The sequence below is a fragment of the Lytechinus variegatus genome, chromosome 18 (genome assembly GCF_018143015.1).
Source record: "Lytechinus variegatus isolate NC3 chromosome 18, Lvar_3.0, whole genome shotgun sequence".
NCBI classification, from domain to species: Eukaryota; Metazoa; Echinodermata; class Echinoidea; order Temnopleuroida; family Toxopneustidae; genus Lytechinus; species Lytechinus variegatus.
The window spans coordinates 13,309,335-13,332,010 of record NC_054757.1 but is presented as its reverse complement, the minus strand read 5'-3'; the positions used below and the strand labels follow the sequence as shown (position 1 = coordinate 13,332,010).

The following is a 22,676-nucleotide window of genomic DNA, read 5'->3' as shown; positions in this document are numbered from 1 at the left end:
GGGGGTCACAAGATCATGTATGATTCTTGATTTTTTTTAAAGTGTTCAAGAGGGGGAAAAAACATTCCTACTATAATACTGTGACGAAGTGATGGGGATGCACAGTAAAGGGCATTCCTTTCAATTTTCTGATAAAGGTCATAGGTCACCACGTCATGACCAATGAGATTCCATGTAGTTTCATAAAGTCTCACTCTACTGTGCTGCTAGCTATTGCAGCACCCCTGGGGTGGGGTACTTTACATCCGATTTAGATGAAATCTTTAACATATAGTGCTGATATTTCTCTTTTTATTCAAACCAAGTTTTTGTTGGGGTGGAGTGGAATTCTCCTTTAAAATAATCAAATTACATGTATGTGAGCAGAATGTCAAATGATGTCTCTAATGGATGTTTTTGTGGATAATAGTCATCATTGTTCCACTTTTTTATCAGTTTTAAAACAATCGTCACTTAGCAACCACTTAATGTGGTATCGTTTAATCTCTGTTAACTACTCTCCATCCGGAGAATGTTTCACAAGGATTTAAGTGTGACTTAGAGTCGTACTAAATTTTCGCTATTTGCGTTATATGACGCATCACCGCATTTGACAGATTATGAACACGGGGCGCGAAATATCGCATACCCATCAATCAGATTACACACTGAATAACAGGTGCACATTGGCGTTTAATCATGACTCCTTAAGGCCACCGCACACCTTACGACTGTTCTGCGACCCGATTTCAGAATAAAATGTAGCAGAATTTGATGCTAATATTGAGACTTGGAATATCTTACTGTGTAATGATCTAAATCATCGTATGGATACCTCTGTTCAAATCTGTGACTATGCTATCATCCTTCTTAGAATAAAAGCGAATTTAATATCTAGTCGTAATGACGTCATAATAGTCTTAAGATTGGATACGATTTGAAACTAATTTGGCCTTTACTCCAAAATAAAGGCTTGCAAACTTTCAAAAGTGTTATTAGTATTCTTTCAATTAATTTCAACCTCAAATTGCTCCATTCACATTTTCAGAAAATGAGCAAAATGCGATTTGTTCCAAAATCGGATCGTGAACAGTCGTAAGGTGTGCGGTGGCCTTTAGTCACATTAACTCTTTATGAAAAACCTCCTGGACGTGGCTTATTAAAATTAAAGTAAAATCAAGAGCACTTACCATCCAATGCTTTGCCCCTCATGAACGCCTGGTAGACTGTTCTAGCATTTTCATGCATATATGTTACGAAGTTCCTATCTGGAGTAAGGGCCGAGACATGAACCCTTTCTTCTCCCTATGAATGTGAAGGAGGAAAAAAAATATTAACTCCATGCTAATTAATCTTTAAATTCAAAACCCTTCTGTAGCATTCAGGCAAGACTAGCCTTGATCATTGTGAAGAAGCCAAAATAAAAAAAAAAAATGGCGCTCATGTTGGCCATTGTTTTACCAACTCTTAAAGAAAATATACCAACTATCAAATTTATTAAATGTACACTAAAATATATGTGTAGTGCAAGGTCAGAATTGACACATTGGATCCTGAATGATATGATTACAATGTAGTTGAGCAAACATGACTGGGTCATTGATTAGGCCCAATACATCTACATTTTCTACTGAAAAGTGATATAGAGGTCATACGTATAAGGGCCGGTGACAGTTTTTAGATCAGGATGGTTACCAATAAGGATCCACATTACTATTATGATAAACATTATACATTTCACTCAGGCATTATTAACCACATTTTTTACCACTGAAACAGTCCGATTGCCCTTGACAGAGCCTTAAAGCATGTTTGAATTGAAGGTACCTCGTACATACTGAGCTAGCACCATCCATGAGCGCCTTTGAACGGCATGTGCACTCTACACAATTAATACATACTATTGTATCATGCCCTTGAAAATTCATGAAAGGACTTGTTGGACGCTTTATCCGACAGTAACAGTGCCCCTCAGCCAAAAAGAATCAAGGAAGGTTGTCAGATCTAACAACTTGCGAGACAAAAATGTTGATGACATGCCCCCCCCCCCCCCCCCCCCCCCCCCCCGGAACCGATGAAGTCCCTGGTACAAGAAATTTCCAGAAAATACAGCATCCAAACGAGATAGGAACATACATTGACTGAAAGAAACTTCATGTACCGATCTAAGCATAAAATTAAACCTCTTGGCTGTCATAAAATTGAACATTTAATACTTACAGGCAACTCAATGGACTGGTGCTTGAGATCAACCGGCGAAGCCATCAGGAATCTCTCTTTTCTCCTCCGCAAGAGATCAAGAAGTGCAGCAACCACCACCACGCCCAGCGTGCCATACACTGCGGGCTCCCTTAGAATCTCATAGAGATCCAGCATCTTGCCTAAACACACACAGAGAGAGAGATAATGATAAGAACTACCTGTCGTTTAACCCTAGGATTGCTAATGGGGTTCATACATGTAAGTCTTATCTAGGTACGCTACCAAAGAAGTCAAAGATGTTTTTGGGTGTACACTGTCAGAGATAATTTAATTTGCACTTAAGGGTCATTCTCATCACAAAAAAATCATCAATATGTACTTATGTTAACTTTATACCTATCATCATTATCATTATTGTTATTTTCCACAAATTGATGTTGTGTTGGTATGTTGAACATAAATCTGACTACTTCGGGGAATCTAGGTTTATCAAAGCTTTCGTTCACTTCCCTTTCTCTCTCCCTAAAACATTCTGTAGGATGTGTGCAGTCCTGAGCAAACTTGTACATAACAGTCATCATCATCATCATTTAGCAGCAGTAGTAGTAGAAGTGGTACTATAATTATCATTATTATACTAACTTATTGTTACTACTACTACTACTACTGCTACTACTATTCATAATCATTAATATGACTATCATTATCATTATAGTCAAAGAAAAAGAGAAAAAATAGAATAGAATAATTATCATTATCACTATTATCATTACTACTACCAGTACTACTACTACTACTACTACTACTACTACTACTACTACTACTACTACTACTACTACTACTACTACTACTGCTACTGCTACTACTGCTACTACTGCTACTACTGCTACTACTGCTACTACTGCTACTACTACTACTACTACTACTACTACTACTACTACTACTACTACTACTACTACTACTACTACTACTACTACTACTACTACTACTACTACTACTACTACTACTACTACTACTACTACTACTACTACTACTACTACTACTACTACTACTACTACTACTACTACTACTACTACTACTACTACTACTACTACTACTACTACTACTACTACTACTACTACTACTACTACTGCTACTACTGCTACTACTGCTACTACTTCTACTATTACTACTACTACTACTACTACTACTACTACTACTACTACTACTACTACTACTGCTACTACTGCTACTACTGCTACTACTTCTACTACTACTACTACTACTACTACTACTACTACTACTACTACTACTACTACTACTACTACTTCTACTACTTCTACTACTACTTCTACTATTCATAATCACTATTATGACTACCATTATCACTATTATTATAGTAAAATAAAAAGGATAAAAACCTTAAACAAATGATGTGTACTTTAGGAGTAGTTATCATCAGTTAATCCGATACAACAATCTCTTGAGTGCATGGGTGTATTAGTCTTATTAGTCTTTGGCGGGTTAAATAAAACCCTGGGAAACTCCAGATAACAGCTTGATTACAGACTGTGATCTGAGCAAGGTACATTTCTTTCCTTAATTAGAAAGCAAACAAAAACTTAACCTCATTTGTGAAGTTCTGTCACCCTGTCTGTGGACTCATAGAATTCTGAAAAGCTCTAAATCAAACAAAATCATGGAATGACGGAGATTTTCAATCAATATTTGAATAAAATTAATCTTAAATCTAAAGGATATTTTGGCAATAAAAAGATTCGGAATAAAATCTCTTCAACAATTGGAAGTTGAATTAACCCCCTCCCCCTAGAAAAATTAAATGAAAACTAAATTAAAAAAGAATGAATAAATAATATATAAATCAATTTTAATCTAAATTCAACAATACTCCCAGCAGTTTCCATATCACTTGTTGCTACATGTATGTCTGGCAAGTCTCATGTTGGCCATAATCCTGGTTTTATTTGAAAAGTATGGTATGCATATCTGAATATCTGTCCAACTGACATTACATGTATAGATAATGTACCTGAAGATCACAATGGCACAGATACAGAAATATAAAAAAGTTCAAAATTTTGAACAAGATCTGAATTTTTTCAAAATATCAATACATTTCTTACTCTTTTGAACTGAATAAACATAGGAAAATTCAGTCATTATACACATCTATTTCTAGTGTGGCTTTTATCATCCTAGTTCTGAAAAAATCCATCTTTTCCAATTTTTCCATCCATAGTATACCTACATGCATGTAGATTTGATGCCATTGTTAATTTAACCTCCAAGTTTATTTTAGGAACAATTTAGATGGAATTTATTTGACAATGGACAATATCCACTCCATGTGATTTCCCTTTTCCTCTGAAAAGGAAAGTGACTGATAACACAAAGTGCAACAACCTCACACCATCATACTAATGATACATGTAAATCAACCTGATAAAAAATTTATTTTTTTTAATCGTCTTACCCCCCCCAAAAAAAAAAAAATCACTAGTAAAAATTTGCAATGAGAGGTATTAGCAATTGGTGATAATGGCAGTAACATTATTTCCCTCTCCAAAGTTTGACAAAATTCACAAAAATATATTTTAAAACCCCACAATCATATTTCATTGTCTTCTTTAAATATGGGGCAGCTGCTCGTTTATGACGTCACAAATCCCAAAATTGAAATTAAAATTCTAGTAACTTTCTTAATCTTTAATGGATTTTCCTCAAACCTTCTTCAAAATATTTTATTATTTTTTTCTGCTGTTTTTGCACAAACTTCTCTTCAGGGTGAACTTCCCCTTTAAAAGTGACATTTTTTAATTTGTTTGTTCGTTTGGCTCATATATAGACCATGTGGTATAATTTTTCTTTCTGTAGATTTCTTACACTGTTCTATTTCCTTCATACATTATTCTGTTCCATCTTACCTGTCACCCCTCTACCTATTCATCCTCTCTTATCTTTTTTATCATCTTTAGCTACATCTTTGCACATGCGTTTGCCTCCACTGTATATGTATTTCTTTTCACCTCAACTGACGTTTTATTTTTTAATGTTTTATACTGTGAATTGATAAGTCTATGCTTTTGATGATGTTTCACAACCAATTTGTCAAATCAATTTCTCACTATTTAATGGAGACAATAAATGCTTATTTTATCTTTTATCTTATACTTGGCCTAAATGGCTATATCATGACATGTACACCACGTAAAGGTGAAAACTGTGACAAAGAAGCTGGAAATATAACATGGCAAAAACTGGTCCAAAGATGTAATTTTCATCAATTTATGTATGCATGAAAAGCTTTAAAACCAACATACATGTATGCGTATTAAATCTGAGCAGCAAATACATCCCCCAGATTTCTGTACAAACCTATGGAATCACATTGCTTCTTACAGTATGATGCTATGCATGGTCTTGAGGTCGCTGAAAAGCAGAATAAAGCCTTTTTTTGGAACCATGTACCATGATTATAATACTCAGCTGGCAAGTGGTGAAAATGTATAAACCTATTGCATTGCTGTATTTTGTAGTTTTCTTTCGGTGCTATATTATCAATTTCACTTTTGTGTCCTTTCAGGGGACTGTAATGAATCCATGACACATGCTCCGGCGACGATTGCTCCGGTGACAAATGCTCCCCAAAATGCGACATTTGCTCCTCGACATTTGCTCCGCCGACATTTGCTCCGCCGATATTTGCTCCGCCAACTGTTGCTCAGCCGAAATTTGCTCCGCCAACTGTTGCTCCGCCGACATTTGCTCCGCCGACAATTGCTACGCCGACAGTTGCTCCGCCGACAGTTACTCCGCCGACAGTTGCTCCACCGACAATTGCTCCACATTTAGCGACAAATGCTACCTGAACGACACATGCTCCGGCGACAATTGCTCCGCCAATATTTGCTCCGCATGTAGGAACATTTGCTCCACCGACATTTGCTCCGCATGTAGGGAGAAATGCTCCGCCAATAATTGCTCCGTCCACAATTGCTTCATCGACAGTTTCTCGGCATGTTGCTTTAAAAAAATAAATATAAGACCTAAATAAAATACCTGCGACAAATGCTCCTCGAATAACAATTGCTCTGCTCAAGATTGCTCTACCGACAGTTACTTGGCCTAAAAGAAGACAAGACACTTGCTCTGACAAAAATATTTGTTACATCCTTTTGCGTTACATACTTTTTTGTATTGTTTTGTTTTACCATTCAAGTTGTTGTGCCACTTTATATCATAGGCGGATCCAGGGGCGAGGGGCCCGGGTTCCCCCTATTGGTGGAGCAAAAAAGAAGAGGAAAAAGGGGGGAAAAGAAGAAAAAACAGGGAAAAGAGAGAAAAAAGAAGAGGAAGACAAGTGAAAGACTAAAAAGAATCTTTCATATTTCACTATATAAAATTTTTTATTGCCTGTTTGATTTACATAATTATCTTCATGATCTTGTTCAATATGGAGCTTAAATATCAAGTTTGGAAGTCAATATGTAAAAGATATTTCGCCGCGGATATCGAACTTTCATTATTTTATTTGATTTACAAATTGATTGTTTTAAAGTGATTTTTAAAAATGTTAGTTTTACGATCTGAACATTAATATTTTCTGCTTGTGCTGCATGCTTGCAAATGTTAACTTATCAGTTACCTTTATTAATTTTGTGTATTCCATAAAGTTTTCAAAGTATCCCTTTGCAGGTCTGATAGTCAAAACGTATCAGCTAGTGCTGCATGCTCGCATTTTGATTGGCAAGTAATGTATGTCTCAATATTGATTATACAACAAGCTTCTTAAAATCCACATTTCGTGACAGTCTATCAAAAGTTTCGGCTCGCGATTTGCGCTTGCATTAATTGTTAAAATGTATTCACTCATTCATCTTATTCATAATTACCAAAGTTCTTGAAATGTCCGGTTTTCAGGCCATGATTTCGTGCCCTACTTAGGCATATTAGCTTAAGAAAGAGATAGGAGAAGATGGGAGAGGTTGTGAAAGAAATAAGGAACAGAAGTCATGAATGTAGAGAGAGAAAAAGAGATAAAAGCGCTGATGGGAAATTTAAGTTCAGCCAAACTATTTCTTTTCGCTGAGCAATTCAATTAGGAATGTTAAAAATGTATAGAATAATGATAAAAACCATACAGCTTTGGAGAAGAAGCGTTGTTAGTTTTACAAAAAAATAATAATTTTTCAGTGGATAGCATTTTCGGCGGAGCATTTGTCCCTACATGCGAAGCAAATATTGGCGGAGCAATTGTCGCAGGAGCATGTGTCGTTCGGGTAGCATTTATCGCTAAATGTGGAGCAATTGTCGGTGGAGCAACTGTCGGCGGAGTAACTGTCGGCGCAACACTTGTCGGTGGAGCAACTGTCGGCGGAGCAGCTGTCGGCGGAGCAACAGTCGGCGGAGCAACTGTCGGCGGAGCAACTGTCGGCGGAGCAAATGTCGGCGGAGCAAATGTCGACGGAGCAAATGTCGAGGAGCAAATGTCGCGGAGCAAATGTCGCATTTTGGGGAGCATTTGTTACCGGAGCAATCGTCGCCGGAGCATGTGTCGGGTTACCACTGTAATATCTTTGGTGTTTGTATTTAAATACTGGACAGTATCTTCCTCCGATAAAAGCAGAGGAAGAACAAGAAGAAGTCAACGTGGGATTTTTAAAAAAAAAATTTTTTGCATTTTAAATCAGTACAATAACGTCTGTACTTCGACCTAATGTGAGTTGTACAGTAAGACATGTACATGTAGGACTGAAGAGGTGAATTCTCTGAGAAGAGAAACTTGCCCATCTCTTGAAATATGAGAGCTACACATTCAATGACATTTGATATCCAAATAACCCTTTGCCCATATGCTCTCATAATTCACAGGGCTGTGTGAATAGAATCATTTCTCAAAAAAGATGAATACCAGTACAGCAGAGCATGGTCTCTGTATGGCTATGATACAAAGAATTGCAAAAGTAAGGAAAAGGAGGTTAAGGAGAAGAAGCAGAAGGTAGAATGAGAAAGAGGAGGAGAAAGAGAAAGAAAAGTTAAACTATAAGGGAAAGGTGAAGGAGGAGCATTATGGGGTCTAAGACTAAGTGCCTCACATTGTACAAGATGACGAGCAGTCTGTGTAACTGTAACTAAGTAACATTCAAGAAAGTAAAAAAGTAAAAACATATTTTATTTAAAAACTCCTCCCAACAGATCAACAGACAGATTTCAGCTATCTACAATCGCCTCAATTTCTATAAAAGCACTATAGGTATGTATAGAACCCTACAACTGTTTGGAAGTTTAAAGACTAAGTAAGAGGCCGTCACTGGCCCGCGTCACTATCGCTGTCGCACTCTAGCGCTAGTCACTCATTCAATGAACAAGGTTATAATATAACCTTGTTCTCAGTTATAATCTTATAATCTTATATCTCCATGTGTGGCAAAATAAGGGTGGCAATGTTAGGCTTATTTTCTCTTTTTCTTTGGGGCAAATGCTTGATTTTTTTACACTGACAGTTTCCATTACATCTATTATTCATACAACTTGGCTCTTATTAAATTTGATTCTTTAAATCATTTTTTTTCTTAATTAAAAATAGAGATCAAAAAATGAAAATTTTCTTGCCATATTACTTTCCATCAATAGAGGGCGTACATAAATATATGCCCAAAATTCAAGTTTTTGAGTGCTCTGGTGAATGGAAAAAATATTCCCAAGTTACTAATGAAAAATAAATTGCAACTGTATGGAAATTAGTAATTTATTTGGGTCACAAAGTGATATTTTAATGATTTTTTAAAGTATGTGCTCTGTACAATATTGGCATACTATAGTCCTACCTAGAGTCTAGGCAGGGTGGTAGCAGTGAACAAGTGGCGCTAGTGCACTTTCGCACCACAAGCAAAAATCAGATGCATGATGACAAACTTCCTTCCCAGGCCGGGGGCAACCCGGCCGGCCGCCCCGCACCACCCAGCATGTCGTTGTGGAGCTTTTCGTCGGGCAGTCGAAAGTGCACTAGCGCCCATCATGTAAAGAGATAAAATAAATGCGAAACCAAATCCATATCATACCTATTCCCTCCTGCTAGCCGCCGTCTGTTTCAATATAATAGATAGCCTGGACTGAACGGTGACACTGTCCAAATAATGCAAGGATTGTTGCAAAATTCCACTGCTTGTACACGATGATCAATAGCTCGGATAATGTCGTTTCGTTCGGGCCGATACGCTATGCATGCAACGCAATGCCGTTATGGGCGGCGCGGGGCGCCGGGCCGCGCCGGCCGGGCGCGTGTACGTGTGTGCTTGTGGCTCGGTTTGTGGCTGCTGCGGATTTCTAGTCTAGTCTTAAATCCAGTCACCTTCTATACAAAAACTTTTGTTAGTATTCACAGAACGAATAAATGAGGACATGTAGATCTACAATTTGGGCTCCTCATTTTATTTTTTGTTTCATTTTGTGTTAATCATTCTTTTAATTGATATGATTAAGAGTCGGATATAGGTCTGAGACAGCAAAACTGGTCTGAAACAAATAGATTTAGGCTAGAATATTTTTAATATTACAGATCAACTGGATGTAGGCTGAATTTGGACGTCCTGCCAGCAAAGACTGAGAGTGAGAGAGAGAGAGGAAAAGGAGTAAGTTCATTCTTATAATTCTTATGATTTTTACTCTCTAGGAGCCTCCTGGCCACCCATCAGAGTAGGGCCTGGATCTACTGTAAGTAATAACTCAGTCTAGACAGCTGGCAGGAGTTTTTAAACATTTTTTTCCCCTCCTAGTCCTAGACCTAGGCTTAGACTTGTTAGAGTTAGACAGTCTGAGTGAAGCCAAAGCCAAAGGAGTTCAGCAGAACAACAGAGACAGAAGCTTTTGGTCTAAACTTGCCTTGACTCTATAGGCGGTTTCAAACCGCCTCGATCACAAGAATCCCCGTTAAATTACGAGAACTGTTTTCGGCTAAAAAATACCCGTTAATTATTCCTGCATTCACACCGCCCCGAAACACATCCTTCGGGATAAGTTCCCGAAGTTACGAGCATGCGCATTATGGTCTGATAAGCAGGCAAGGCGCGAAATTCAAAATCACTAGCCCAGCAGCCACCCACGCCGCCGCGCCCAACGACACGCTGGGCTAAAAGTTCCCGTAATTTGCTTTCACATCGCCAAAATACCTGCGACCTTGGAAAAATCCCCACGAAAGTTCTCGTAATTTCGCCAAGTACCTACTATTTAGCGGGTATTTTCTTTCGGGGAAATTACGCGTAGTTTGCTTTCACATTACCAAAATACCTGGTATTTTCTGATCGGGGTAAATTTCCCGATCAGAGAATACCTGGAACTGGCGAACTTCGAGGCGGTCTGAAACCACCTAATGATGATGCATATTTTTAGATTTTGACATAGGCCCCTATACTTCTTCATCATGGAGCCTTGATCCACCTCCTATATGTATAAGGGACAGCATTATCGTGATATTGGGAACCACCGTTCACTTCATAGAGCAACGCTTGTGACTTTTATATTCAGTCACACGCACTGTTCCCTATAATTCCACCTCCATTCACTTTGTACACAAGTGCGCGCATACAAATCGACGAGTGGTTCCCAAAACCATGATTTGGCCTAAGAGACACATCGAAACAATCAGATGGATTTCCCTAGGAAATATAACCCTAACCCATAAGATCAAGTATTACTGAAGATCCTGCTAGAGTTTCAGGTTACATGACCAAGGTCAAAGTTCATTTAGGGTCAATGAGCTTAGACCATGTAAAGGGAATCAACATCAATATCTTAACCGAAGGTTAAGTTTTTGAAATTTCTTCAATAATTCGAAAGCACCGGCATAAGGACCTAGTTCATGAAATTTGGTCGTAAAGGGCAGTATACTGAACATCCTGTGTGAGTTTCAGGTCACGTGACACATGTAAAAGGTCATTTAAGGTCAATGCACTTTGGCCAAGTTGGGGGTATTTGTTGAATTCCCATCATAACTTTGAAAGTTTATGGATCTGATTCATAAAACTTGGATATAAGAGTACCGGTAATCGAGTATCACTGAACATCCTGTGCGAGTTTCTGGTCACATGACCAAGCTCAAATGTCATTTAAGGTCAATGAACTTTGGCTATGTTGGGGGTATTTGTTGAATTACCATCATAACTTTACTTAGTGTATTGGTCTAGTTCATAAAACTTGGACATATGAAATCAAGTATCACTAAACATCCTGTGCAAGCTTTAGGTCACATGACCAAGGTCAAAGGTCAATGAACTTTGGCCATGTGGGGGGGGAGATTTGTTGAATAACTATCATAACTCCGAAAGTGTATTGGTCTAGTTCATAAAACTTGGACATAAGAAATCAAGTACCACTGAACATCCCATGCAAGTTTCAGGTCACATGACCAAAGTCAAAGGTCATTTAAGGTCATTAAACTTTGGCAATTTTAGAGGTAATTATTATATTGCTGTCATAACTTTCAAAGTTTATAGATCTAGTTTATAAAATGTGGATATAGGGGTAATCAAGTATCACAAGTATTTTAGAATTGTCCATTTACACAGTTGTTTTGGAATCAGCTAGGAAAAGAACTCACTGCAGCATAACATGCAGGTCCCCCAAGTCCATCTACCATCCAAGTTTGGTTGAAAAGCGACTTATGGTTGCGTAGTTCTGTGTCATAGTTTTGTGACGGACGACATTTAGATCCCTAAGTCTCGCCTTCACTTCTGGTGGGCGAGACAAAAAGTATCACATGACAAGTCTTGTGTCGCATGATTAAGGTCAAATGTCATTTATTGTCAATGAACGTAGTATTGTATCATTATATGAATGGTGTTTTTTTAAATAATTATTTTATAGTAGTTTTCAAAGTCAGCACTGCTGCTATATTGAATCGCGTGATGTAGGTGAGACAGCCAGAGACGCTCCACTTGTTTTTTTTACATTTTCTGATTTTTTTTTTCCTCCTGAAGGTTCGACCGACGCTTAACTGTACAGCATCTATGGAGAAAAGGGAGCACCCTCCTTGATTACTGCTTAAGCTGAAACATTCAGCCCAAGGATCAGGTTCTGCTTGGATCATTCGCTGTCATGTTTGTTGTAATACAGCTGAGCGTACGAACATGCCAGCCAATCACGTTCGTGTTACCATGGTAACACGAACATAGCAAGACATTTGGGGTTTTTTACATAATTTTTGTATAAATCTTCATATTTTTTTTCATTTGATAGAATGCCATGGACAGGATAAAAGTGATAAGCGGCAAAGTTGCCAGGGGGGCTTTTCTGGCAGTCGGTGTACCATATGGCATCGCCATTATTACAAACATTGCATTGGGATGGCCTTGCAGTCAACAAGGGGAGGATAAGTATAAAAGAGCACTGAACCCCTCCAGAGTCCTCAAAGTCAGCTATGCCGTAGCAGAACAGTTCACTCTAGTAAGATTCCTCCCTCTGAATATCAAGTGGAGTCTGTTGTATAGAGCTGGAAACAAAGTTATGAAGGTACATGTTTATTTTATCTGGTACTTTGATGTAAAGCTTTCAAGATGAAAGATCATGCAATTGATTTTTGTGATAGATCGCATAGCAGTAAAATCATGCATCATGTTTGTGTTCAGAATTAAACTAAAACTAGTGCATCACACATCTGTAAATTTAATACTATTGTTAGAAAATCCCAGATGGCAGATTCCAATCGAAAGACAAAGTCTTGCCAGAACTCATCTCAGGTAGTCCTTAAAACTGGGAAACAAATTGTATCTGTACTTATGGTCTTCAACATCAATAATTTTAAGTCATGCTTGTTGTTAGATGTGGGAGAAAGGTATTCAATGGAAAGCCGAGGACTTGCTCTTTAATTCATATTCTTGTAAATTTATAAGAACCAGGATATTTTTGTAGACCCAAGCTTGTCCTTTTCACTACTATGTTGGATATATATTATTCATGTAGATGATGGAATTTTCCTTCATTTTAGGATGTCGAGTTTGGGGTGAATGGCAACACTTTGGATGTTTGGACGCCATATTCGACCAGTAATACGTACCCTGAACCCACCCGACCAGTCATGGTCTTTGTCTATGGAGGAGCTTGGGGGTCAGGAGACAAGGCCATGTATGGGTTGTTGGCTCAAGAAATCATGGATAATCTTGGGGCTCTTGTGGTGATACCAAACTACAGCATTTATCCAAAGGTAAGCGTAAATATGGTCTAGTATGGCAATTTTGCCTTAAGGGCATGCTCACAGTTTAGTAAATTGCCTGAAGTCCCCTCAATTATCAGAACACTAATTAGGAGGGGGGACATTTTAAAGTCACCGTAACATCACCCTCCCATTAATATTTCCAAAATGTTGTGTTACAAAAAGAGCTGATTAACTCTTTCTGTATGCTATAGATCTATCATTAACACATGCATTTGTCCAACTGGAAAAAAAATAGTGGTCACTGAAGTACTTGTTAAACAAGAGGAGACATCTAGAACTCTTAGTACTCTTATGGTCCTATGTCTTTATGGGTAAGATAAATTGATGAGTAGAGATCCTTTACCAAGATATGAATTAATATTATTAATCCTTTGTTTTGTATATTTCTTCATACTATTAAATTGGGATAATTGTTAGAATGTTTAAAAAAAACATTCACCTGCTGTATGTATTTGTGTTACTAAATTTCTTTTCATTTCTGTTATTGTATTAGGGTGATGTGAAGGAGATGATTCGTGATGTCCACGACACCATCGCGTATATAAAATCACCTAGCTTCCATGAGACGTTTCATGATGTCGATCAGAATAAGATTATTCTCTTTGGACATTCTGCCGGAGCACACCTTTGTGCCCAATCAGTGATAGAGCTAGCTGAAGGGCTTCTAGAGAGGAGTGCATCAGATCGGCCAGCAGATGGCATCAAAGTTGAAGAGAGGGATGGTAAGGAAAAAGGCAGCGTTGAATGGCTTGTATTTTGAACTGGGGCCCGTTTCATAACGGGTTACATTCATGGTAACCCGTTGTAATGCCATGGTAACAAGGCTAAGCAGCCAATCACAGTCAAGTTTCTATGGTCATTACAATAATGACAAAGTTACCATAGTTGTAACTGTTAATGAAGCGGGCCCATGATGATTTGAGTTAAGGTCTGGGGCCCGTTTCATAAAGGAATTACAACTGTTGTAACTTTGCCATTTTGGCAACTACCATGGTAACAGTTGTCAGCAGCCAATCAGAATGAAGGTTTCAATGGTAGTTGCCATAATGGCAAAGTTACAATAGTTGTAACTCTTTATGAAACGGTCCCCTGGTGTAAAGTTGTCGTCATGAATGGATAGCAAATTGTTAGTCAAATCTCTAAGATCAGCTAGTATGAGAAAATAAGGAGAAAAAACTAAGTACATATTGCAATCATTATAATAATGGAAGATAATGTACCCCATTAGCATAACAGTGGATAGCATGAAAGGAATGCTGATGTCATGCTTGGAACAATCTTACAATGATAACAATCTTTGAACTTATTGAACCCGTGGCTGTAAAAGTATTCTGGATAATTGGAAATTGAATATTTCTTTAAAGAAAGGGAAAGTATTTTATTATGTAACAATTCAGAGAGTTTTTTCTTTGTCAGACTGACACATCCTACACTCTTGTCCTGCCTGGCGCGTGCTACACAATTTTCAAAGAAATTGTGATTCCATGTGATATGAACATTCCAATCAATAAAATCTTAACAAAGTTCAAAATAGCAAGGTATCCAGTATGTCAACAATGCAATCCAAAAGTGATTTTAAAAGGGGACTCAAAATAGTGTAGTGATTATAATACTATACATTTTATCCATCATTACATTCTTCCTCATCATCATTCACAAAGAGAAGGATGCCCTTCAGTTGCATGTAACATAGAAATTTGCATGCATTCCTACATTGCAAAGTGACCAACCATGTTTGACCCTAATGATATTCAGCTTCTAAGTTGGGTTCAAAACGGTTAAACAACCTGGTCAGTATGGTATGAAAGGCCTGTCCATGGGATATATTTGATGAGAAACTATCAAATACTCAGTATTGAAGTAAAATTAATCATGAATTTTACTCTGCAATTCATTTTACTGCTATCTGGTTGCTAGGAATTTGGCTTACTGTTTGGTAGGAGCTGAGTGAGTGCCATGATATGTCATTTGTCTTTCAGCCTATTGCATGGAAGTAGATTTTAGAGCACATGCTTTTGGTGTTTGATCAAACAATGTTGCTATATTTTTCTGTTCTCGAGCAACTATTCAACTTCTCTTATTGATTCCCAGTACACTGTTCCTTGTTTGGTATTCTGTTTATCCTGTTGCTAGGCGAGACTCCTTGAACATATGTACCTATCTAATTAATTCATATTCATAAGACCCTCTATTTTGCACTTATTTCATGCATATTCAGGAGGTCCCTATAGTTATGCACCTGGGGCCCCATCTTATAAAGAATTGTGATTGATCCAATCAATCGTATGTATGAAAAGCCAGCAAAGTCAACATATTAAATGCACTTTTTGTTCAAACAAAATTTCTAGATATGAAGTATATTCATAAATTCATAAATTTCTTGACAGTTTGGTGTGTTCTCCTATGTTTACCAAGGACATTTTGCAAAACTTCTGAAAATTTTTTGGTATGGATGGATAACCATAGTTACGATTGATTGGATCAATCAAACTCTTTGTACGGCGGGGCTCTGGTTTCCCCATGACCCTTCTCATTCAGAATTCATGAGACCCCTGTTGTGCACTTTGTGTGATCCTTACCCCTTCTTTTGCTCCTGATATATGAATATTCATTGTTGCAAAGTGTGACGTCAGCATTCCACTCATTCCATATCCACTGTGCTAATAATGAGGTACAGTGACTCATACAGATCGCTTTTCCCCTCCCAGACGTAGGTAACACCAAACAAATGATAAATGATAATAATATTACTTACCATAGGGATGACAGAAGTAGACACTGCAAAGTTGCTGGACAGTTCTGCGTTTTCACCGAGCGAGCTTCTCTCGTCGATCAGAGGGGTGGTTGGAGTGGGCGGGGTCTATCAGATCATGGATCACTACCACCATGAATCCTGGCGAGGGGTGGAGGATCTCTCCCCCATGTGGAGAGCCATGAACGGTCTGGAGAACTTTGATCATTTCTCCCCGACGGAGAGGGTTTTAAAGATGTCACAGGAACAGATAGAAAGGTTGGTCGATTTCTGCCTCCTTGAAATGTCAAATGTAGCATTCTTATTATTCAGGGATGTAATGGTATTTAGGGGGGAAAGTATCTCTCCCCCATGTGGAGAGCCATGAACGGTCTGGAGAACTTTGATCATTTCTCGCCAACGGAGAGGGTTTTAAAGGGGAAGTTCACCCTGACAAAAAGTTTATTGTAAAAATAGCAGAAAAATAATAAAAAGTATTGCCGAAGGTTTGAGAAAAATTCATCAAATAATTAAAAACTTATTAGAATTTCAATTATTTGATTTGTGACGTCATATGCGAGCAGCATCCCTACATAGCGAATGGTAAAAAATCAATGAAATGTCATTTTCTCAGAAAATTGAAAATGGTTTTCACTGTAATTTTTGTATATCAATAGACAAATCGTTTTTACGCCCGATCATGAAAAGAAAACAAAATTAAGTCATCAGGAACCATACCAAATTTGAAATTCATACATTTTATATTACATAACACATGGGGCAGCTGCTCATTTATGACGTCACAAATCCAAAATTTTGAACTCTATTAACTTTCTTACTCTTTAGCGGATTTTCCTCAAACCTTCACCAATATTTTTACTATTTTTTCTGCTATTTTTACAACAAAGTTTTCTTCAGGGTGAACTTCCCCTTTAAAGATGTCACAGCAACAGATAGAAAGGTTGGTTGAGTTCTGCCTCCTTGAAATGTCAAATGTAGCATTCTTATTATTCAGGGATGTAATGGTATTGAGGGGGGAAAGTATCTCTCCCCATGTGGAGAGCCATGAACGGTCTGGAGAACTTTGATCATTTATCCCCGACGGAGAGGGTTTTAAAGATGTCACAGCAACAGATAGAAAGGTTGGTTGAGTTCTGCTTCCTTGAAATGTCCAGTTTAACACCAATTTTTTTTAAGGGATCTAATGGTAAAGAGAGGTGGACCTCTCCCCCTTGTGGAGAGTTATGAAGGGTTTTGAGGGCTTCAGAACACTTCTCGAGCAAAAGGTAGGAAGGTAGGTCAAGTCCTATTGAAAATATCTGGTGTAACATCGATTTTAGTACAGAGGGGGTAAGGACCTCTCCCCCTGCTCTCCCCTGTGTGGGGAGTCCTGAACAGTCTAGATTTGACCACTTTCCCTGAAGGATAGGGTTTTAAAGATGTCACCGCAAGTTAGTCGAGCTCTGTTTCCTGCAAAGTGGATTTTTTTTTTAAGAGGGTGGAGGGCCTCCCTGAATTGCCCCTATTTAGAGAATTTGTTCTGTAGAACTGTCGAGGTTTTCATTGTCTTTTCACGGGACATTTCAATTGTTACAAAAGTTTTCTGAAATCTTTCCAATCTTTACAGATTGCCTCCCATCTACCTCATCCATGGCACCGATGACAAGGTCGTCCCTCTTTCCTCCACCGAGAAGTTTTCCACAACACTCACCGAGAGGGATGCAGATGTGACAGTCCGACTAATAGGAGAAGGGGGCCATGCAGAACTTATCATGGATATGATGGAGCGTGGGAGGAAGTTTTATGACGTAATGATGAACCTCATCACATTGGAGTTTGCTGATAAGGTGTTTAAATAATGCAACTAAAGGACTGCAGGGACATGTTTTATGAAAGCATAACAGGTCTAGCTCAATGCCATCTCTATGGAAAGCCAAGCTGAACAATAATTGTGTGTAGAAGAGACATAATTGTGCTGTCCACGTGCCAATCCTATTCTTCTGCATTTTGTCCATTCAGCGTATTGTCTAGCTTGGTTTTCAGTAGAGGTGGCATCAAGCTAGAGTTATTACGCTTTAATTATACAAGCCTGAGGAGTATTCTAGAAGTGTGTGAACTAATTTGCCATTGCAACTATTCCAAGATGTCTATTTGATTGATATGCAATGACAAATAATGAATCTGTAGCAAATGACTAAGTGATCAACAGTATTCAGAAACCAATGGAAGGCTTGTGATCTTTTACACAGTGAGTGTATTGAAATATCAGTGGCTAAAACCACCATAATAGTAAGTTGATCAAAAGAGAAAAATTGTAATGAGTATTTCTCTTTGTTTTTCCAATGATGTTCAACTTGGTTTAACTCCTTGAAGATGTGGAATGCCTGTGTTGTAACTGTATGATTTTATCAAGAGCTTCCATATTACCAAATCCAAGTGTTGAAATATTTTATATATTTCATATTAATTACAAAAGAATGAAATGGTGAGCATTTGACCAGGGAGCCGTTTCATAAAGCTATTGCACACGACTAGTGACCCATTCTTTTTACTCAATGAGATAAATAACCCAAAGTTTTCATTTTCAACATAATAGAGCGCATTTCCTATAATCCTAATCAAATTTTGAAACATTGAATTCAGATGTATAATTTCAATCTAAAAAGATTGGATTTCAATTCAACCTTAAATGATTGAAATTGAAATAATAATAATAATAAACAGTTCTTGTATAGCGCATATCACAATTATGAATAATGTCTCTATGCGCTTCCAAAGGACTTGGATATTATTACCCCAGCTGTAGCTTGGCTGCCGTAATTACTATGATTACAGCGCACACGCATTTCAAGGAATAAATTCCTGCCAGGTACCCATTCACCTCACCTGGGTTGAGTGCAGCACAATGTGGATAAATTTCTTGCTGAAGGAAATTACGCCATGGCTGGGATTCGAACCCACAACCCCCTGTTTCAAAGTCCGGAGACTAATCCACTGGGCCACAACGCTCCATTGAGAATTGAGAATCCCATCTAGCACAGGAAAGGGTCACCAGTCTCACACAAAGTTACTCATTACTTACAAACGCCTTCATGAAATTCCACAAAGCTTAGCAATCATCATAGCACCCTTTTTCTTTTGATTGATTTCATTGACTAAAATGTACAATTAATCATAAAAATTAAGCATACAATTAAACGCTGATCTTTGTGTTACGGGACCCTGATGTGACAAGATTCCTGCTGGGAGGGACTGTTGATCTGAAGAGCTTGTTCAACCAATTTTTGTTGTATTTTATAGATATGATTTTCATGAATATGTGCATTGTAAAGACTTTTTTTTAATCCAGTCAGTGCAATGTGGTCTATGCACGATGGAACTTGATTGATATGTGTAATAAGTGTAGATTACATGTACAGTATTATCTTTATTGGGCATTTTTAGCAGTGCATTAAAAATACAGATTTTAGTCCAGGGGCCCGTTGCAGAAAGAGTTGCAATCAATCGCAACTCTAAAAATCATGCGCAACTCTAAAAATCATGCGCAACTTGATTTTCAACCAATCAACAGCGTGCATTTGAGACTTGCGATTGATTTTTTGACTTGCGTTTAAATGCAACTCTTTCTGCAACGGACCCCAGGGCCCTGTTTCATAAAGACTTGTTATGATAACAAATGCAAGATTTCTATTACAAATTTACTATCAACCAATCAGATTGAATGATTTCAGTGGCTTATAACTTGTTATTTTAACAAGTTTTATGAAACGGACCCCAGGGCTCCGTAACACAAAGATTAGCGATCAATCGCTAAATGAATTGACCAATCAAGATCAACATTACACACCCTTCTGGCACATAATATTGACCAGGAACCAGTCAGAAGTGTTCTCTCATATTTGCTAATCTTTGTATTACGGAGCCCAGATGTTTGATTTGCCTGTACAAACTCTTTTGCATGATGCACCAAAATCTGACAAATGTGTACTAAAGTTGCTATAAAATATCAGTATGACATGGTCTATTGGAAAAAAAAAATGATTATATTGCACGACTTTTCTTTGTGAGATACCAGGAACATTTTCACTTATAAGGGCCAACAATGCACTCCTCCTCTTGGATTTGTGCAATATTTCTTAACTTGTGGAATATTTCTGGTATCCCATTCTGACTTCTAAGCTATCGGATATAATATAGTGTATTTGTTAGATGTATTGATGAAATTAGTTGATACATGGACGAGAATAACTCCTCAATAAGTACGGGTATATTCACATATGAGACATTTTATTTCTTGCATTTTATTGTCGCAAGTCGGCTACCAGAGATTGCATTATTTTGAAGTGTGATGCAATTTTTAGTACAGGGAGTATGTAAGATGGTATTACTTCATTAGTTCTCATTGAATTACTGGGAATCAGAACATCCATGACCTGTTTCAAAAGAATTTTTGTTTTTGCAATAAAACACAAATTTATTACCAAGGAAAAATCAATCGAATTTGCTTATTTGGAATTTTTTTTTAATTTGCACAAACCTTTATTTAGCCTCCCAGGCCTCCATTAACGGCTGTCAGCAAAAATTTGGCACTTGTGTTTTCATGAGGATATCTACGAAATTACAAAATTCATATTTATGGGAAAATAATATTATTCATTGGTTATGCTTTTCTTCATGCATGAAATCAAAATTTGCTTTAAGTCAATGAAAGTAAACATATTTGGTTTATAGAATATGGTCTTCATAGCAAATCTCCTTCAAAAGAGCGATTATACTTTTTTTTCATGGTATTAGAAATTATAGCAGGAAGGAGACAAAATGGGTAATAGACAAAATAAGATTAGATGAAGAGATGATTCAACATAAAATGATGGTTAGGATTTCTACTCCTTATGTGAAATAATATTTTTCTCAAATCTTTTGTGAAAAAATGCCTATTGTTATTGCAATCTTTTATCAAATAATTTTTGAGCCAAAGCTTATTCCACTTTAGAAATATGTTTATATTGTATTTATGATGATATTGCCTTCATTCAGGTTATAATTTATTGTCAATCAAATTGATGTTTTGATAAATAAATATTATACAAATTCAAGCATGTTACTTTTGTGTCTTTTATTCTAAATTTTGGATTTGTGACCCAGGATTTATGTAAGGAAATTGCATGTAGTGAATATTTAACCCATGGCAATTCATATTTTGGTGGCTTATTGTATACCAAAGTGAAGAAATATTACACACGACATAAACAGTCATTGCCATAAAATTAGAAAACAGATTTCATGATTGCATCAAGAGATGATACATGTGCTGTGTACGATCATTGCGAACTATATTATTGGCATTCCAGGGGCCTGTTTCATCAAGCTGTTCGTAAGTTAAGAGCGACTCTAAGAACGACTGGTGATCCTTTCTTATGCGCAAAACCATCACTAATGAATATACCATTTGCCATAAGATAGGATCACCAGTCGTTCTTAAAGACGCTCTTAACTTACGAACAGCTCTATGAGGCCGTTCTCATTACGCTTTCTAAAACTAGTTTACTGGAAACCAATTCAGGAAACCACTTTGGAAGATCGCTTTGCTAGCGTTCCCACTTGATCACACGAAAGTGGTTTTCAAAATCACTTCACGTAAAGCGGTCTTGTTGCTATGGAAATGCTCTCAGTGGGGTGACACGTTTCGCGCGAAATTCGAAACCGCAGCATAGGCATCATACACCTGTCGTGTGGAGTAGCGCGCTCAAAATGTGCTAAGATCGCTTCCCGAAGAACGGTTGTGTCCTCACGCTAAAACCAATTAAACGAGGCAAAGCGATCTTGAAAACTACATCACAAGGTGGTTTTCCAAACTGGTTTGGAAGATCGCTTCCAAGACCGCTCTGACCGTTCTCACTACGCGTTAAACTAGTTTTTAATAAACTAGTTTCCAGTAATCTAGTTTTAGGAACGTAGTTAGAACAGCCTCTATGAAACACCCGCCTGATGTGACAGTTCCATGCTTTACATAAGGGATTGTGGGAGATGACAACACAGCTGATATTGCATTTACTGGAACTTGTTTAAATCAATTTGATTTATCGATATGAAAAACAGTACCAGGCATTAATGCCTTTTCTTTGTTTAATGTTAATTTGGTTTATGTCCTCTCAATTAGCTGTTGGTCTACTTTTAAAAAGTCTATTACCATCTGGGCTAAACCCATTCCGTATACTATAAATTTGGTCTGATTTTAAATATATCTGCTTATTATTTTGCACTTTGTAAAATGTAAATTTGGTTCATAAAGAGGTCATCTAACGATATAGACCAAGTGGTGCTCAATGAAATGGATAATACTGAAAAATGGCTAAACATCAATTAGACCAAATAGTTTACATCAACTGACTGTAGACGAACTAGAATTGGACCATAACAGTGGAATGTGACCGTATGGAAAGCAGTCAAAGTGGATTAGTCTAAGTGACAATTTCTTGTTAAATTTGGGAGGTAAGAGGGGATTCAAATGCAGAGAGCATGCAACATGAACTGCTATTGGTAAACTAGTTGGAC

The 22,676-nt window shown here is 37.5% G+C and overlaps 2 protein-coding genes across 5 annotated transcripts in view; one reads left to right on the top strand and one right to left on the bottom strand.

The window, feature by feature from the left end:
- LOC121431569 (long-chain-fatty-acid--CoA ligase 1-like) overlaps nt 1-9,438 on the bottom strand; it is a 34,067-nt gene extending 24,629 nt beyond the window's left edge. Inside the window, exons 1-4 of one of the 2 annotated variants that reach the window (XM_041629109.1) lie at nt 9,243-9,438; nt 3,788-3,842; nt 2,200-2,360; nt 1,170-1,284 (exon numbers count right to left, since the gene is read on the bottom strand). In XM_041629109.1, the coding sequence (XP_041485043.1) occupies nt 1,170-1,284; nt 2,200-2,355 (271 nt within the window). In that variant the 5' untranslated portion in view covers nt 2,356-2,360; nt 3,788-3,842; nt 9,243-9,438. The remainder of the gene's footprint in view (nt 1-1,169; nt 1,285-2,199; nt 2,361-3,787; nt 3,843-9,242) is intronic. The other variant, XM_041629108.1, reaches the window with a different exon arrangement.
- A 62-nt stretch (nt 9,439-9,500) lies between these two features.
- LOC121431571 (probable isoprenylcysteine alpha-carbonyl methylesterase ICMEL2) lies at nt 9,501-18,824 on the top strand. 3 transcript variants are annotated; one of them, XM_041629111.1, is made up of 7 exons: nt 9,501-9,812; nt 12,415-12,687; nt 13,163-13,378; nt 13,884-14,112; nt 16,151-16,400; nt 17,749-18,009; nt 18,046-18,824. In XM_041629111.1, exons 2-6 carry the CDS (start codon nt 12,421-12,423, stop codon nt 17,978-17,980), a joined length of 1,194 nt encoding a protein of 397 aa, XP_041485045.1. In that variant the 5' UTR covers nt 9,501-9,812; nt 12,415-12,420; the 3' UTR covers nt 17,981-18,009; nt 18,046-18,824. The 3 variants fall into 3 exon arrangements, with proteins under 3 accessions (XP_041485045.1, XP_041485044.1, XP_041485046.1); XM_041629110.1 differs by having other exon boundaries at nt 9,502-9,812; nt 17,749-18,824; XM_041629112.1 differs by having other exon boundaries at nt 9,805-9,894; nt 17,749-18,824.
- The last annotated feature ends 3,852 nt before the right edge of the window (nt 18,825-22,676 follow it).

Bases quoted from the DNA above. Each gene is read 5' to 3' on its own strand.
- LOC121431571 (XM_041629111.1), top strand. From the start codon at position 12,421: ATGGACAGGATAAAAGTGATAAGCGGCAAAGTTGCCAGGGGGGCTTTT. The intron at 13,379-13,883 runs GTAAGCGTAAAT...TTATTGTATTAG, and splicing joins ACTACAGCATTTATCCAAAG to GGTGATGTGAAGGAGATGAT. The intron at 16,401-17,748 runs GTTGGTCGATTT...CAATCTTTACAG, and splicing joins TCACAGGAACAGATAGAAAG to ATTGCCTCCCATCTACCTCA.